The following is an 18649-nucleotide window of genomic DNA, read 5'->3' as shown; positions in this document are numbered from 1 at the left end:
ATGGGCAGGGAGGCCAAGTTTTGATTAGGTTAAGTTTAGTTCTAATGTGTTTTTCTAAGAATTAAATGCAATCATGAATTGTAATGTTGTTTTTTGTGTAAGCATTCTTCTGTAGTAATTGAAAGCTAGAAAGTAAGTCTTTAAAAAAAGGAGACTAATTTTATTCAGTTTGGCAATAGAGTAAAATCCACTACTTTAAAATCTTTTTACTTTTAGTAGTCTAAATTCAGGTATTCCGTTAATACCCAGCATTACAGTGTACAAGTTGGTGCATCTTAGAGTAAGATTGCTTAAGTTCTCTACCGGGTAACTAACTCCTTGGAGGAGTTAGGACATGGCTTGTACACTCATGTCCAGTACAAGTAATTATGGTGAACCATCTGAGATTAAGCAGTTGTTTTTTGGGGTCTTATTTCACAATATCTTCCTTTAGGGAAGGATAATGATCAAGTCTTTTTCAAGTCAAATACCAAATGAGTCACTAAGATCCTAATGTGAATGTTCTTACACAGTCTGAAAAGATAAACTTTAAATGGCAAAAGACTGAACCAGATGGATGTTTTAATTATGCCCTGGATTTTTGACTGGTGTTACGTGCATCACCCTGTCTGCGTGAAGTCTCACTGCCACCCTTTCAAAACGGGGGTTCTCAAAAGGCTGCTGAGTGATCCAGTCTGCGACACGAAGATCGTGCACAGCCAGCCCAGCATCTGCTGCTAACTCATGGAGACTGAGTGGGAGCATGTGGCGGGGAAGCTGGGTGATGCTTCATCTTTGATCACTTCCTTACCTTGCAAACTTAGGTGTTAGAACAATAAGCACTGGTATATTGATCCAGCAACTTTGGTGCCTCTCCTTGATGCTGCTTGGTGGTGTCTCTAGACATCAGCCCGTACATCCTTTACAAATGGGCTACTACAAAGACCAAACTCCCTCCAAAATGTTTGAAGCTCAGAGTCCTCTTACACATGGGGGTGTCTCTGTGTTGATGACAATGCCTCAGGGTCAACGCGTCCCTGCCGTTTATTCCTATCTGAGGAGTTTCTGTATTAAGGACGTTATCTGTGCTTGAGTTTCTCTCCAAAACTTCCATTTTACATGCTTATGGGGAAGAAACTCTGCTCTTTTAAAAATCAATTTAGTTATTTGTTCTTGGAGCATTAATGAAAAAGTTATCACTGCTTATAGAGTTTCCTGGAAGGGATCCTTTAGCATAAAGGATTTTTTCTTCTTTAATCACAAGTAACATGAGCTAATAGGGTGCCTCTTTTGACTTATTTTTTTAAATGCTAGAGTGCAGATGGTTGTACAAACTGTTCCAAAATTTGGACAAGGGAGCAACAGGGAAGAGTGATGTACTTCTTAGAGTTCAAGTATGATGACAGATTTGAGCAAGTCTTGTGCAACTTACTAGCTTTACCTGTTCTACCATTATCAAAATGAGTTGTATTTTTGGTGGAAAAAGGTTGCTTAAGTGTTTGTGGGGAAAAAAAAATCCATGGAGTGCTTCATACTTAGTTTGGAAAAATAGAAATGATACATGATACTCTGGTGCTTTTTTGTGGTTGTGGACCCCATCCAGAAATAACACAACGGAGCTAGCAGGGAACATTCCCACTGTAAAACCAGGGGCCATGAATATAAAGCACAGTATCAAATGATGGCATAAGAATTTTCCAAAAAGCTGGGGGGGGAGGACAAGACAGAAAATACTGTGGCAGTCTTAGGCTTATCGTTGTTAATAGCACTTGTAATCCATAAAACTCTTAAAACCTCTTTAAATTGTGAACTCTGCTTTGACAGGAAAGGTGAGTTCAGCGAGTTACCTGTCGCTGACTATAGAAAACGAGACAGAGATTCCTGCTCATGAGCAAAGAAAATATTGTAACGTGAAACGAGGCCATATAACAAAATCAGCATCAGCTCTAACAAGGTGTAACAATGTCCTTAGACATCCCATCAGCTTGGGAAAGTCTTGGCATCTTCAGCACGTGCTCTCACAGCGTTGAGCTATAGGTGTTGTGTTAGCTCAGGATCTTGTCAGCTAAAGAGAAAAAAAGACAAACTGAACAAGGTCTCTGAAGCGTTTTCTTGGATTTTGTGTTTGGATTTCATCGATGATTAATAGATGTGTTAGTGCGTCTGTAAGCATGTAGTGAGCCAAAAGCAACTGCAGGATGCTGGTATTGGCATTCACAGCGTATCATCGTTTATGGTCTCAATTTGCAAGCAGGTTTATTACAGCACTAACACGATAACACTCAGTGTAGGTTGAAAGCAGTGACTGTATGGAATAATTTAGGAATGGTGGGACAAAGAGCAAGAAAGATTATCGGAATTTTGTGTGATATAACACAGGAGGCCCGACAAAACAGCCTCTGAGAGACGGATATAGGGCACTGCTGGCAGCAGCAACCGCTGCCGGGTACAGGAGGGGGCCCAGCTCCTTCCAGCTGAGAGGGAGAAAGGGAAATGGTTCAATTTCGGGTTCCCGAGGAGCTGCTTGAACGGAATCGGGTTTCGGAGCCTCGGTGTAGGAAACCTGCCCCGCTGCTGCCCGCCTGGGAGGCGCTGGGCTGCAGGCAGGCTCCTGGGCTCCAGGGGGACTGAGGGGAAGGCAGGGGCAGGGGCAGGGGCTGCGGGCACCGCGCGGGGGAGCCGCAGCCCCGCGGGACGCAGCGGGCCCGGGGCCGGGCGGGGGTCGGGCACGAGGCGGCGCCCCCTGAGGCGAGCCCCGCGCCCGCCGCTCCCCTCCCTGAGGGCGGGCGGCACCGCCCCGCCCCCGCCTTTAACGGCCGCCGCCCGCCGCGGGGCCGCCACTGCCTCGCTTCAGCCCCGAGCCCGCCCGCGGGGCTCCGCCATGGGACGGGGACGGGAGCGGGACCGGGAGCGGGACCCGCAGCGGGGCCGGGGCTCGCCGCCGCCATCGCCATCGCCATGAGCCGCCGGCCGCTGTGCCAGGGCGGCCCCAACGGCAGCGAGCCCGGCGCCATGCGGCCGCGGGGCAACGGCACCGGGCGGGCGGCGGCGGCGGAGGGCTGCGGGGCCGTGTCGGTGGCGTTCCCGCTCACCATGATGATCACGGGCATCGTGGGCAACGCCCTGGCCATGCTGCTGGTGTCCCGCAGCTACCGCGCCAAGGAGAACCGGCGCAAGCGCTCCTTCCTGCTCTGCATCGGCTCCCTGGCGCTCACCGACCTGGCGGGGCAGCTGCTCACCAGCCCCATCGTCATCGCCGTCTACCTGTCCGACCGCACCTGGGCGGCCGTCGACCCCTCGGGCCGCCTCTGCGCCTTCTTCGGCTTCAGCATGACGGTCTTCGGCCTCTGCCCGCTCTTCATCGCCAGCGCCATGGCGGTGGAGCGGACGCTGGCCATCCGCGCGCCGCACTGGTACGCCAGCCACATGAAGACGAGGATGACCAAGACGGCGCTGCTCGGCATCTGGCTGGCCGTGCTCTCCTTCGCCCTCCTGCCCATCGCCGGCCTGGGCCGCTACACGCTGCAGTGGCCCGGCACCTGGTGCTTCATCAGCACGGGGGACAGTGAGCTCTCCGGGAGCTTCTTCGCCTCCACCTTCGCCTTCCTGGGGCTCTTCTCGCTGCTGGTGACGGTGGCGTGCAACCTGGCCACCATCGAGGCCCTGGTGTCTCGCTGCCGGACCAAAGCGACGGCGCCGCGCTCCAGCAAGCAGTGGGGGCGGATCGCCACCGAAACGCTGATCCAGCTGCTGGGGATCATGTGCGTCCTCTCGGCGTGCTGGGCACCGCTGCTGGTAGGTCACCGCCTCTGCCACCACCGCCTAACCCAGCCCTGTGCCCAGGTTCCTCGTGGGCACACAAGGGGAAAGGAAGGGGACAACAGCTGGGATGGGGACGGAGCCCTGGGGGAGCAGGGAGTGGTCCAGGAGGTGGGCACAGTGCAGCACATCGGGAAAAATAAAACCAAAGAAATGCCGTAGAAAGGAGGGGTGGTGAGGACAAGAAAGGCCGTGTGAAGAGGAAGAGGGCAGGATGTGAGGAGTCGGTGGGTCTGGGAGGAGGGCGCTGAGGTCTGCACCCCTGCCCTCTGCAGCCGGACGGGGAGGTTTACCCAGAGGGTGGCACAATCAGGATCTGAAGGTGCCAGAGCAAGGGGACTGCAACCTCCCTGCTCCTTGTTGAGGTGAACCTGCCAGCAAGTTCACCCAGCCCCTTTGCGATGGAGCCCTGTGCTGATGGGAAGGAGTTATTTCATAGTTTTTATTCACTCCTGCTTTGCACCAAAACTTATCTCTGTGGTTTATGAGGACGGGTACAGTGTGTGACTTTGTAAGTGCCTGCTAGTTTTCAGCAGGTTGCTCACTCTGTCTTATTTAAGGCAGCGCTTCTGGCTTTATTGTTTCTATTTTCCTTTTTTTAAAGGACCCCTGAATTTCTTTCCATTATTTCATTCTTCCTCACTTGTGCCCCTTTTTGTCAAGCTGGGATAAATCCTTCCTCATGGTTTAGGAGTAGAAGAGGCTGAACCCACCTCTGCTCCTACTGTATGGGCTGAGGGCACATCTGGGAGTCTGGTACCCTCTACAAGATATCCAGTGTGTCCTGCTGCCAGAGGACAGTGTGACTTTCGGAGAGTTTGTGCTTGGAATCCTTAAGCAGGAAGGGGCTGAAGCTTGCTGTAATAATTCTGCGGTTACATGGCAGGTACTGCGTGGCCTCGGGAGGGTTTTTCTCCCACTGTGCACAGAGAACTTGGCTGGCCCTGTCCAGACGGCGGCACATCTCCGCCAGGAGTGTCGGGCTGTCCCACCGATGGGTACAGCCAAGTCCCAAGGGAAAACGCTGGGATTTCTTTTTCTCTGGAAGTTAACTGCCACCTGTTTGTCCTCCCTAATTAAAAGGATGAGAACATGAGAAGGCCGTTATTAAATGCAGGAAATGCATTTGCCTCTCAGTCCTAGTTTTTGCATTCTCCCCGTCTGGAAGCAGGTTCTGCCCTGTGCTTTGCCACCTTCCACCAAAGCTATCACACGGGGGGGTTTAGCCAGCCTCGTAGCATAGAGCGAAAAGGGGATGAGAGACATCTCTTCTCTTCCTTCAGAACATGAATGCTCTGGAAAATCAATGACGAGGCAGGGATTCCCTTGGGTGGTTTGCTGCCAGTGGTATTTTTGCAGACTTAAAAGCCAGAGGTCAAGCCAGTGCAGCTGAACGGACCTGCGGGAAGTGGAAAGGAGGCCCCCGCGGCGCGAGGATCAAGCAGAGGGCAGAGCTGCTGTAAGCACTCCGTGGCTCAGAGGCTCTTGGGGCCGCAGACAGTGCTGGGAGGTCGGCGCCGCCGGCCCTGGCGAGCAGCCCGGTGCTCCGGGAGAGAGCGGGGCTGCGGGGAGGATGCTGCTGGGCAGCCCCCATGCTGCTGCTGTGGCTGGTGCTGCCAGGCCGGGGTGAATCTGCAAACAGCTCACTTCCCAGCACAGCAGCAAGGCTAGGAAGCGATCGCTTGGGCTGTGGGGTCCTGCAGGGCTACTCCGTCTGGTCAGCCTGCCAGGCGTCGTGGTGTCAGAATCAAGCATCACAGCTACACCAGAAGTTTTGTACTTCCATTTTTTCTATACAACTGCAAAGGACAAATCAGGAACAAGAGGCCAGGTTTTTGGAGGAGTGAGCTTGGAGCAAGGCAAGTGCATTTTCAGTGAAAGCCAATGACAGAACATTTTACCTGTAGCTGAATCATTTAGCAGTTGTAAGAAACCTCATTTAAACAGGAACCTAGGGATTTGCAGGGGAGACTACATTAAAAAAGAGTTTGAGGTTTATAACTGAGAACTAATGGATGCTGACAACTGTTTGCCTAATAGAAACAATGCCCCTTCACACAGACCTGATCTGTTGATGAAAATGAGAATATCAAATAGGATTTAACAGAAAAGCAAAAGTTCCGATGATAGCGACTGAACAGCTTAATGAAGCGTCCCTCCCCGAGATTTATGGGATGTTTTGGTAGAAGAGAGGAACTGTATTCATAACGTAGGCATGAGATCGCTTATTGTGCAGTCAAGACTTTACTTGAGTTCAGCATGGAGAACCCGAAAAATGCCCCACTTACATGAAGTATTGCTTTATTGTAAGTGGCTTCCAGTCTGCACCAACCTTCTGTGTGTTTTGGTGTTCAGCTGCTGAACGTACCCACTGGAATAAGCCAACAGCAGGCTGAAACAAGTTTGAGGTAGCCTGGATAAAGCCGTGCGTTGTTTGCACAGAAGCACAGCTGCAGCACAGGCTGTAATTCTCATAATAATGCTTTTAGCAGCTCCAGGTTACAAAACTATTCCCTCCCAGGGCTTTACAAAATTGCTCACTCCCGGTGCTTTCACGGCTATTTAAAGCTGAACTGCTCAGCTCTTTTGCTGCCTTTCCTTTCAACATACACGTTCCCCTAAGCCCTCCCATCAGACAGAAAGCAATGCTAGTCTCCTTTACAGGTGTTTTTATTATAAACGTAGTATTTGGCAGTATTTTTAAATGCACAAAACCGCTATGGAAAGCACCTTTACTTAGGGAGAGAGGGCAGTGGTATCACTGCTGCAGACACCTCGACTTCCACGAGCCAGCAGTTCCTGGCGGTGCTCCGCTCCCCTCTGGTGCCAAAATAGCCGCCTGGTGCAGGTGTCCCGGCCTGCTGGTCGCTGCGGTTTGTGTGCTGCAGGGAACACCATGCACCTGCCAAAAGGCTGGATTTTGCCAGATGATATTTGTCTTAGGTAAGGGCACAACCGAGCAGTAAAACGTAGAGCACGTGCCTGTTGGAAGCCTGTTGGACTTTTCCTGGGGTCTGTCACGCTTCCCTGCATTCCTGCCCTTCTGCAAGCAGGTTTTCCATACTGAAATCCTCAGCCTTCTCCGTCAGTTCTCCAGGAGGATTGCAGTGATTTCACTAGCACGGGTTTCACAGAAACAGAGAGGGGATTTGCTTGGGGTCCCCCCGCAGTCCTGCGGGACTGGCAGATGTGTGGGCTTGTCCCAGCTTTGCCTGCGGCAGGCAGTGTTCCTGCTGTACAGGAGAAATCCCCATCGGTTCCAAGCAGTGGCAATCCTCCTTCAGGGCTCCACAAGGAGCGTGGAGCCGCAGTGACATTTGGCTTGCTCGGGCTGAGGTCTTTCATTCTGCCTTAGCTTCCACAGAGGCAGTAGAAGTGAGTCCAATTTCGACTTTAAAATAAGTTGGTACATGACTACAGGTATTGTCTCTCCATCAGGGCTCCTGCACAGCTCGCTCACCACAGCCATTATTTGTATTTCATCAGCAGAACCCTGTATTCCTTCTATAGCTGTCTTTGCTATGTGGGAGAGAATTATTTCAGCAACAGATTAGGACGAATGGGAGCGGAGAAGCAGTGTAAACAGATAAATCCTCCTGTCTTCATGATGCATAGAAAACATGCTTGGATTTTTGGAAGCTATCTCATGAAAAGATTTTGCAGTTTGGGACTGGGAAGTTCACATCGGATTCTTACCCCACATTCCAGACCAGCTACTCACAGCTCTTGCTTCGCCTAAAAATACATACCTGCAAGCAGAGCAACTGCTTTATTATCCATCCTTTACTGCAGCCCCACGGCCCCATGGCTTTTGGTAAATGCCTCCTAGCCGGGGCAGGGCAGGAGCCTGAGCCTGTCCTTGCCCAAGTGCTGCACAAAGAGCTCTGCCGTGAATTCCTGGTGATCTCCAATCAAAAAAACCTTCCGACCTAGTTTGTAAAACTGGAAAAATATCTTTGGGAAAGACTTTTTGTCTTTTTTTCCCTAAATACTATGAAAGTTCATTTCAAATACTTGGTAATGTGATAGCAAGCCGCCTGGATCCCTGAAGTAACAGACCGCCCATTTCACGCTCACCCCGCGGCAGTGTGTCACGGGGCGATGGCAGCTGCCTGGGAACCTCTGAAACAACCCGAAAATCTCTCCTGAGCTGCAGACAAACTTCATTCAAAACGCTGTAAAGATCCCTCACAGAGCATGCCTGGGCATCGGCTATCAGTTCAAAAGCCACAGCAACGGAAGCTGAATTGTAGAACTGCATTCAGTAACAGCGACTGTTATCTTATCAATTAACTGTGATTACCAGTCGCATTACTATCTGCGTTTTAAGCCCACGCTTTATTGGCAAAGATCACATAGTTCAATGGGCTTTATTCCACCTGACGTTGTGCCCCATCTTTTTGCAGTCTTCCTTCCAATTAATTTAGCAGGCCAGTACAGGCTGTGATAAATGGCCTCTAAGGATATCGAACAGAATTTCCAGTAGAGCCACCGATGGCCCCACAAGTATTCCAGTAAGGGAATATTATGTAAGAAAGACAAAAATAAACAGCAGTTGCCTGCTCGAGAAACGCATTTTATTAGTCTGATATTTTTGTAGCTCCATGGATTCAGTAACAAAAGAACCAGATAACGAGGTCTGCAGCTCTGCTGCGGTGTTCCCCAAAGACGGGCTACAAGAGCTGATTTTGGGCTTGGGGCGCTGCTGAAGGTGCTGCAGGCCCGCGGGGACAGGCATGTGGTGGAGCTGGGGCTGTGTGGGTCTGGTGCCTGGCCGCCTGGTGTGCTTTGGGTCTGTATCGTGTGTTTTTGAAAACCTACACCAGTGGCTACTTTTCATTTTATTTAAATGAAATGCAGCAGATGGAATTCTCAACTGCTTCTATTTAAAGAAACAAAAACAATTCTGCCTTGCTGTTGGAGTGGCCGTGTGTCCCGGACTCCTCCGAGCCTTTCCCAGGCCACCACACGGGGATTGATCCCACACCCAGAAGATTCCTCCAAGAGGCCGAATGCTGCCCGCAGCCAGCTCCCAGCAGTGGTGCTGCTCTCTGACAGCAGTGCTGGGCTGATGAAAAACCCACATCGCTGTGGGTAGGGGTCGTGCTGGCTCCTTTGAGAGGCCAAGGTCAGGAGCTTGCACGGGGCTGTCAGTAAGTGACTGGGAGCCCGGTCGCTTGGGCAGGTCCCTGCACATTTGGGACTGGCACCCGTCTGGTGCCTGGCACCCCCCTCGCAGACCCATTGAACATCACAGCGTGGTGCTGCACCGCCTCCATGACATCTGCTGTGGGCACAGAGACCGTGGGGCTACTGCCTCCAGCCTGCAGGATTTCCTGGCATTTGAGGCCTTCAGTTCACAACCAGAAAAGATCTGCGAGCAAAACCAGGACCTGTCCAGGAAGAGTCACAGCACGCAGCAAACCCTGGCACCGTCCGTCCCGAGGGGCAGGTGGCTTCCTGCTGCCACGGCTCGGCTCCTACCGGGGCACCAGACTTGCTGGGGAGTATCCAAAAGCCAGCCCTGTCCTCCCATGCTCCTGGCCTTGGTGTGGAGCAGGCGGGAGGCACAGCAAGGTGCAGGAGCAGAGGCGTTTCCCCGTCACACAGCCGACACGCACGTCGCTTGGCAGCAAGCTGCTCGCCGAACGCTGCTCAGTTCTTCTGGTCCCTGTGTTTGGAGGCTCCTGGGGAAGACTTTGCAGTACAACATGTGATGTAGCTTATCTGCAGAGAACAAGCTAAACGCCTCTGAAGCAATATATTTTAAAACTGCTGCAGCTGATACAAATTAAGGGGAAAACTTCAGATCGCAGATACCAACCAGCTAAACCATGGGAAATGAACATATCTGACATCTCTCAAAACGTGATTCATATTTCCCATAGCTGAATGTTGGTATATGAGAGCATCACAACGCCCAGCACTGTCTCACCAGCTTTAACAAGACAAAGGAAAGCTGCTGTCCCTTTTTACCTGGCTGGGCAGCAGCCCGGTGACTCAAAGCCTGCGCTCCTGCAGCCGGAGCCCAGCGCTGGGCAGCGCTGCCAGGCCGAGCCCCCCTTCAGCTGTGGGTTTCCTGCACAACCCGCAGCAAACCAGCCCTCACCTTGCAGGAGCGCAGGTGTCCTTGTGTTCTGAGGCTCCTTTTGCTGGCAGTTGTAAAGCAAGGTTTTATCGTAATTTGGAGAATGAGGAAGCCCAAAGTCTCGTTATTTCGGTTGGCTGAATCATTGCCCTGCAGCCTTCAGTCACTACGTCCTTCACCGACTGTGAGCCGTGTAGCCCAGCTTGGAGACAAAGCTGCCTCATCTTAAACGAGTGAGCCACTACTGGAGCACCCACGGGGCTGCTGCAGTGAGAGCGCTGCTGCTCCTGCTCGCCCTCAGCCCCATCGGCACCGACCCGCACACAGCGTTCGGCTGCCACCGGAGCTGGCTGCTCCGAGCCCGAGCCGGGGAAGATGCCAGCCATGGAAACTTGTGCTCGTGTGAAACATTTCGCTGTGCCGGTACCATCACAGTCGTGCCCGTCTGGATGTCGTGGGAAATGGATTCCTGAATGCATCGCTGGGTGCGCCGAGGGAGCGGACTGAGGGCAGCAGGCGGGGGTTAGAGGTCAGGTTAACACAGAATGCCGTCTGCGGCTTTCAAAACAAAATCTTTTTTTCAGTTGATATAAAATACTTTCTTGTCCTCAAGTCCAAAGTGCTTTCATTAACCCTTTTATTTTGGGTCACTTCATAAGCAGAATAACTTACTTTAAAGTCTAAAATTTACATCATAGAACAAAACATGCTGGTTTTACAAGAAATGTAGACATTTTAGTATATGAAAATCTTTATCCTGACATCTGCTATTCATAACATAATTTTGAACTACTCATTAGGAGTTATTCAGCTGTTGTTTGCAATTCTGATAACACGGAAATGATAAAATGAGTCCCTCTGAATCAATTTTGCCAGGTCAGTGGTTTCCCTTTCTAGCCGCCAGGATCTAGCACACGGCTTTCTGCTAGGTGTCAGGCAGGGGAGCAGCGTGTGCTTCCTCGCGTTAGCATGGGATCTGCAGATCAGCCGGGTGGGTGGCTGGGAGGCAACAAGTTTGTCATGCTCATTGTACGTGCGCACGCAGACTGAGCTGTTCTCAGAGCTTGCTTGCTTGTTACGGCCATGGTCTGAAATCGAAGAGGAAGGAAAAAATCCCTTGGCAGGATTTTATCTTCAGGGGTATTTGCACGTACCGATACAGATCTGGTCTCTTAACTTGTATTGTTTTTTTCCTCCTGACTTTCTTTAGATAACGATGCTGAAGATGATCTTCAGCCACACATCGTTTGAATACTGTAAGGTATTCTCTCCAGAAGCCCAAAGCTCAGAACTGCACAAGGAGTGCAATTTCTTCTTGACAGCTGTGCGCTTGGCCTCACTAAACCAGATACTGGATCCGTGGGTTTATCTGCTACTAAGAAAGATCCTCCTGCAGAAGTTCTGTCAAGCAGCCAACGCTGTCTCCAAGTGCTCTAACAACGAGTGGAAAGAGAGATCAATCATGTTGTCAGATGAAATCCGACGGACAGCGGCGTGAAGGAACGTTGATCCACTTGCATGGAAACTGCTTTCACCAACAAGTGGTTTTAAATCTTACTGTGAATCAGGGTGTTTGTAACGCGCTCGCATCTGCATAAATAGCTGAAAACGGCATTACTGAGTGGCCTTACAGTGCCAAATTATTATTTATCCAACGTGCCAAAAATTCTCAAATATAGACAAAGCAATTGGGTTTGTTGCTAAATTCTGTTGTTATTGCAATTCCTAACTGAGATGCAGAACATGACTTTTTGTGTGTCTAAAATAGAGCCTGGAGGGATTTTTTCTTACATTAAGGTAGAAAAAAATGATTTTCCTACAGGGGACATTTGGAACAGATTCAACAGTTTAATTACTGAGGAGACCCTCTCCTATATATAATTTTAATACCAAGATTATCTGTTTCAGAGAGTCTTTCTTCCTCCTTTTTTTCTGGACGGACAAAGAGAGAAAGGGGCAAAACATAGAAGAATTAAAGGAAGATAAAACTCAGATTTTATTTAGATTTCCATGGCTTAAAGCTGAAAAGGTTGTATTGTACCAGTGATGGTAGATCATCAATCTCTTTTGAGAACTGAATGTAGCCTGTGTCTCATGACACATATTGTCCTGACAAGTACTCATTCTGCGTGGATGCTAAAGTTAGCTTATCTGCTGAGTAGGATGTAGCACTGGGACACAGCGTAAAGTGAGAGATCTGTGGTTTGTGTTGTGTTTTTTTTTTTTTTAATAGCAACCTGTGAAACACGCAGGCATAACAAGACTTGCCGTTACCAAAGCACACTATAAAACTACTTTGCGCAGATGGAGAGAGTGATAAACAGACTGTAAGTGACAGTAAGTGTTCTTCTTCCTGTAGATAAATGGCAAAGGTTTACAAAGCCAGAAATACCGCTTTCATATGGGTGGTTTTATTTGGAAACGCACATGTCTGGGAATCAAATGAACATCAAACGATTCTTAAGTAATGAGGATACCACTCAAAACTTCTTAATTATTAAAATGCTCTACACAGTAGCAGAAGTATTACCTGGGAACAACTGATCTCTTTCTTCTTTCCTCCAAAAAGACAAATTTGAGAGATGCGGCAGCTTTGGGATTTTTTCAGATAATGGAGACTGGAAGAGATGGGTAGAATTATGTGCATCAGTCAAATCTTTCCTCCAGGTAACTTTCAGGTTTTATTAGAAAACCGAGTTCTAACCCATTTGTGTCACATCTGAAGTTTATTTTCACAAGGACTGCATTTTTTTCCTATTGTCTTTGCCCTTTTTCTAGATGGTAGCCTCTAATGGCTCCTGTTTAATGGCCTCTTAGGTGAAATTACCTGCAAAACAATAAAATACAATATATTGTGTAGTGGTACACCATATACTTTGTGCCAATAATAACCAATTCAGGAGCCTTGAAGGAAAATATAACCCTGCATCCGCTTGGAAGTTCTCATGGGAAATTGAATTTTAATTGATTTTTGCTTCCCTTCCTTTGTTTGTAAAAGTAACTACTCAACAGAGAAACCAACTACTCACTTTCCTTGTTCCGCTGCTGCGTAGTCCAGTTGTGTATCTTCGTGCCAGTCAGAAGTAATTAATCTGACAGCAGAAGCCTCTCTGCATAAACGTGATTTGGAGGCAGGGGGGTGCGTTTGAGTGCCACCTAAAAGCTGAAGTCTTACTTTCACTCAAGGGCCAGCCTACCACCACGGCGAGGCACTTTGACACTTGGCAGGGTGCCGCCTGTGTTCTGCAGCACTCCCCAGCTGCTCCGGGAGGCAAACCTCTTCCTCCAGCCTCACTGCGCCGGGCAGAGGTCGCGGGGAGCTCGGCCAGCCCCAGCCCCATGTCCTTGTCAGCACAGTGGGGTGTGTGGGGAAATAAAAACTGCACTGGTTCTCTTGGGAAAAGTGTCTTGCAGGATTCAAACTTTTTTAACATTATTTTGTGATATACAAAGCCTCTTCTGTCCGAAGGATTCATGTTGTTCAGTTTGTGTACACTAGCTGTTTAAAACTAATAAACAAGCCCAGTCCCTTGTAAAGTATGTCGGGATGACCTTAGTAATTAGACTGAACCATTTCTGAATAGCAGCACGGCCGGAGCATACGGCTTGCCGAGGGACAGCGAGTGGTCAGGAGGGAGACGCGCTGTGAGAAGAGTGACTCGGTTATCAGCTCCTTTACAGCCGCAACAGGAAAATGATGTTTTTTCTTTTACATAAAGAATCAAATATGTGGTAACGATTAAATAGCCATGGGCTTGTTATTCTTAAATAGGTCAGGGATGGTTTCACCATTCACTTAAAATAATTCTGTTGCTCCGTGCCTTTCCTTAGTGAAGTAGGACACTTCTGAATTTGGAAAAAGTCCATTCTTTCCATCTTTGTGCACAGTGATATGAAGGAGAATATACTTCACATATCAGAAAATGGGAAGGAATGTCTGCTTTTAATTTGTTTACAGAAGAGGAGTCTGAGCACTATTTGCCAGCCATGCCTGCCGTAACGTGACATGGCTGGAGGAACGCACTTTCAAAAATGAATCAGAAAGCTTTAGCATAAATTAAAGTTCTTATTTCCCACTTACTTTTTCCAGTGGGAAAGTGTATTTTTGTTGCCTTTCTTTAAAGATGCCTCCTATGTGATGTATTTAAATTCCAGTACAAAAGCATTTCTAATACTGGTTTTAATATGTTGTATTCCTGTCAAAGATTTTATGGAAGCAGTAGTGAATGGGAAGCCTACTTTGAAATCATCGTTTGCCTTATAAACTAGCCTGTTTGTGTACCAAATCAGTGTGTGTTGTGTCTGTCAGAATAAAAGCCCAGCAGAATGACCGGCCTCCCGTGCCTTGGTTCCTGCCGCCGGGCCGCGTGCGCTCAGCAGCCGCAGCCACTTGAAGCAGCGCTGCTGGTGGCCCTGCTGCCGCGTCACGGCCTCGCGGGGGTTTGCAGGGCTGCACCGCTGCTTTTTGATTTAAAAGAATTGTTTTCAAGCTGGATCAGCTCAGGGATCCAGTTTACAGCGGAAGCCCCAAACCCACCTTGTCTGCTGGTGAAGGATTTGGCACAGCCAAAATGTGACTTCCAGGGAGAGCAGGGTTCACCCGCTCACACAGGGCGATGAAGCACGGGGCCCCGGAATGTGGCAACTTCGATGCTGATGTATTTTTCCCTTGAAAGTTCCTGCCCCAGAACTGAATCAGAATTAGGTGGAACTTGCCTTAGTAAGAGAGAAATAAATACATTATTTACATGATTTATTTTTATCCTTTTATCACATTCTGTAACTTCAGCACAGACCTCTAGTGCCTCTAAAGCAGTTTTATGCAGAAGAGGAGCGCAGAAGAGCTGTGGTGAAACACTGGCTACATGGCTCGGACAAGCAAAGCCCCAGCCCCATTCCCTCCTCTGGTGAGTCAGTGCAACGTCACCGTGTATGAAACGACCTTCAGAAGAGAAACAGCAAATAATTATGTGCAATTTTCCCTAATTTCTAACATCCTGCCCGTTCCCTTGCTGCTCCATAGATTTACGCTAATTTCCATGGTGGTACCACGTCTCCACTCAGACTTGGCACCCCAGAGCACGGCCGCTTGCCTTGACCAAGCAAAGCTTGTGCTTTCCCCATAATTTGCTTCAGTGATCGGGTTTCTTGGCCACCCTTCGCAGGTTCTCCCGATGAGAGGGGCTCTGCAGCACGCAGGGCAGGTTCTCCAGGACGTGTTTGTGGTTCAAACACCGTGCTGCTGCTGGGCAGGGCTCAGCCAAGGGCTGGAGAAAAACCTCTCCACCAGCAGCTAGTCACAGCAACATTTTCTCATGCAGCCATGTCACTGCAGGCGGTGGTGGTGCCGGCAGCGCTGCCTGCGTCCTCCTGCACCCAGCAGGCCGTGGCCATGGGCCCATGTCCCCGGCCACCCAGCGCGGCCTCCAGCCGAGGAAATGCCTGCAGGGAGCCCCAGGCCCTGCACACAGAGGGACTGCGAGCGAGGGCTGCGCACAGCAGGAGGAGGAGGAAGTGGGATAAGGATCAGCGCAGAGCCTGCATCGCCGCCCCCAGTGGGAACGTGGCGAGGAGGTGGCGGCCTCCAGCACACCCCATCGGGGGTGAAACCTCAGGTGCTCAGGAGACCCCTGCAGATCGCTGGGTTCTCTGGTTTAAACAGACTTCAGAAGGCAAGAGGAACAAGAGGGGACTGTAGGGCAGGGGCACTGCTGCTGTGGAGCCAGCTGAGCGAGCCGGGGTGTTCAGCCCGGAGAGGTGAAGGCTCCGGGGAGAGCTCCGAGCGGCCTCCAGCACCTAACGGGGGCTGCAGGAGAGGTGGGGAGGGGCTCTGTTGGGGTGTGTGGGGATATGATGATGGGTAATGGCTTTAAACTAAAAGAGGGGAGATTTAGATTAGATGTGAGGAAGAAATCCTTCACCCTGAGGGCGGTGAGGCCCTGGCACAGGCAGCCCAGGGAGCTGCGGGTGCCCCATCCCTGGGGGTGCCCCGTCCCTGGGGGTGCTCAGGGCCAGGCTGGGGGCAGGGGGGCGGCTTTGAGGTCCCTTCCAGCCCGAACCATTCTCTGATTCTCTGAAAGCCCAGATTATATTTCTTCTGCTCACTTGAATGAGAAATGTTTTTAGATAAGATAAGATTAAAGAGCTTTGAATAAACACTTGAAAGCGTGCTGGTGACAGTCTCACGACAAGTGAAGGCAGTGACAGGCGGCAGCCAGCCCTGCACAGCCTGCTGACCACCACCCCCTTTCACTTTTTTTTTTTTCTAATTTTTGGATTCCTCCCTGGGGTTTCCCGGCATAAAGCAGCAGCTCGGGGGCTGTAGGGCCGTGGTGCTGCCTGTGACAGGGCACCCGCCTGCCCCTGCCCTGTGCCCTGCAGCACAGCTCAGCCTAATCTTCCTTCCATCGGGTCATTTGACCTCAGTTAAGAAAAACAAAACCACTTTCTAAAATGCACGTGCAAGGGAGCAGAAAAGGCCATGAAGTGCCAGTGCTGGAGCCACAAGAGGTAACCTCTTCTGTCTGGAGCAGTGGCAGAAGGCTGATGGTCCATGGGGTCGGCTGCCCGGAGTTGCAGCAGCTCCTGAGAGAGGCTTGTTGCCTTTTGACAAATTATAAACACAACAGCAAAGACAAAAGCTAAACATTTTCAAACAAAGGTGAGAAAATGGGTTGCCAGAGGCATGCAACAAAGTGGCCTTAGAGGCCAGCAGCTGTCTGTAACACGGGAGCTCTGCCTGCTTTGTGTGCGTGGCTGTGGATTCAGTGAGGCATTTTAAATGATGCCAAAGCAATAAAAGCATTTTACCAGAAAAAGGTGGCAGCTCACAACCAGCAGGCAGCAGGTGCTGTACTCTGCCCATGCAGCGTGCCCAGCTCCTGCATGCCCAAAATTCGCCCGTCCCCAACACTACTTTCATCAAACCCGAAAATGTGCTTGGTGCTCAAACCTGCTTCCAAACCACCACAAACACCAGCGCCGGGTATCTCTAAGCCAAACACTTCCAAGCTCTCTGTCTGAGTGTTTCCATCCCTGTTGGAAGGGATGCAGGGCAGTTTCCCATTGCTGTCGGTACCTGAGCTTCTTGTGGGGCTCTGCTAGAGACGGTCAGGCTGCTGGGGTGCGAAATGGCTTGGAGCTGTTTGGCATGAGGCAGGAACGGGACGGTGAGCAGTCAGATTTCACAGATTTCTTGTTTACGTGAAATGTTGGGAGACAAGTCTGTGCAGGTACATTGGGAACAGATCGTTCTCAAAAGGTCCAAGAAGCACCGAACACCAAGGGGGGGGCCAGGTGAGGCAGCACACGGTTTGCACTGAAGGGACACAGCGCTGCATGCGTGGGCACACACCCAGCATGCGCCCAGAGAGCTCGGGGCTCACCCCAGCCCCTCATCGCTGCTGGTCCCCGGCAGCATCGCCCCCAGCACAGAGCTGTCTCGGAGGGCACCAACACTGATGCTCACGGGGTATGCATGGGGATTCAGCCCTCACTTTGCTCCTCTGCAGAACATAAAAGAACCACTTTGAATATAAAATATGTTAAATATGTTCAAATGCATTTTACTAAAGACAATGTGTTTATATTTGGGGCTGCTTTGTTTTGGCAATAAATCGTATCAAAGGATAGAAGCCCCAGTTATTATGACTTTCTTTAAACACATTGTTTAACAAACCTTGTCCACCCTTCAACACGCAGGCTATTTGCATAGAGCGGAGCCACGGTTACTACACGCACAAATAATTTCAGCATTTATAAAGGCTCGCAGCCCTGCAGATGAAAGGAAATACACACCCCATTCTGGAGTGACTTTATGGAGTGAAGCATTAATTCCCAGCAGTTCTGCAGTTTATATGACAGGTTGGAGTCAGCTGGATTTTTGCCTGATGTGTTTGCAATTCACTGGCTCTGGATGTGAACAACCTTTAAAGTGCAGAGACAAAAACTTGCCCGGGAACCCTTTGCCCACATTTGGGCATCATTTTTTCCCACCCTGACAATTTAGGAGCAGGTCACCGCCCGATGCCATCCCCGTGCCGCCGTGCCACAAGCCGGTGCCTCCAGCCCTGCCGGGAAAGGTCCCTGCCAGGATACCGGGGCCAGCCGCTGCTGAGGAGGTCCCAGCAGCCCAGGAGAGCGGTGCCACCACCGAGATCGTGGCTGGTGCTGGGGCAGGGCATGCATTCAGAGGCTTGGATGCTGCAGCTGCACAGCACTGCCCACCCCGGGCACCACGGCTGGCAGGGCTGGGGCTGCCTTGGACCAGCTCCAAGATGTCCCCATCACTCTGCTCCATCCCAGTGCTCTGCTCCTTGCCAGTATCCATGCGGAGCTGCATCTTTCAGCTCAGGTGTCAGTCTAAATTTGGAACTATTGAAACTTGACCACTGCATTATAAGGAGCCTTTGAAATACCAGCATCTCTTATGCTTTTATATCACAAAGGCAAGGAAACGCCAGCTCTCTGCAGGGCACCTCATTTAGCCCATTAAAATGCAGAGGCTCAAGGCTAAAACCAGACAGTTTCAAATTACCAGTGGTGTGCTGTGTGCTCACAGCACTGAATGTGGCCTGAAACAAAACCACAGGACATTGGTGGTGTCTCTCCATCTCCTGGCGTCGTCAGATCCCAGCCTGACTCTTCCTCAGGCTGCACCAGGACAGCTGGAACCTCTGCTGATGTGTTTGCCCACCAGGCCCTGGCACCCAACCTCCCGTTTGTCCTTCCTTGTCTCCAAAAGCTGTTAATTTTTGTCTTAAA

General features: G+C 50.3%; 1 protein-coding gene across 1 annotated transcript; it reads left to right on the top strand.

Moving 5' to 3' along the window:
• Positions 1 to 2772: 2772 nt before the first annotated feature.
• PTGER3 (prostaglandin E receptor 3) lies at positions 2773 to 14216 on the top strand. The gene is made up of 2 exons (XM_021272250.4): positions 2773 to 3774; positions 11097 to 14216. The coding sequence occupies exons 1-2, from the start codon at positions 2938 to 2940 to the stop codon at positions 11382 to 11384; spliced, it is 1125 nt and encodes a 374-aa protein (XP_021127925.4). The 5' UTR covers positions 2773 to 2937; the 3' UTR covers positions 11385 to 14216.
• Positions 14217 to 18649: the final 4433 nt, after the last annotated feature.

This window comes from Anas platyrhynchos, chromosome 8, assembly GCF_047663525.1.
Source record: "Anas platyrhynchos isolate ZD024472 breed Pekin duck chromosome 8, IASCAAS_PekinDuck_T2T, whole genome shotgun sequence".
In the NCBI taxonomy this organism is placed as follows: domain Eukaryota; kingdom Metazoa; phylum Chordata; class Aves; order Anseriformes; family Anatidae; genus Anas; species Anas platyrhynchos.
Note: the sequence above shows the minus strand (reverse complement) of the source record. Positions and strands in the feature narration are given on the sequence as shown.

Coding starts and splice junctions, on each gene's coding strand:
- PTGER3 (XM_021272250.4), top strand. CDS start 2,938: ATGAGCCGCCGGCCGCTGTGCCAGGGCGGCCCCAACGGCAGCGAGCCC. Junction 3,775..11,096: donor CGTGCTGGGCACCGCTGCTG/GTAGGTCACCGC, acceptor GACTTTCTTTAG/ATAACGATGCTGAAGATGAT.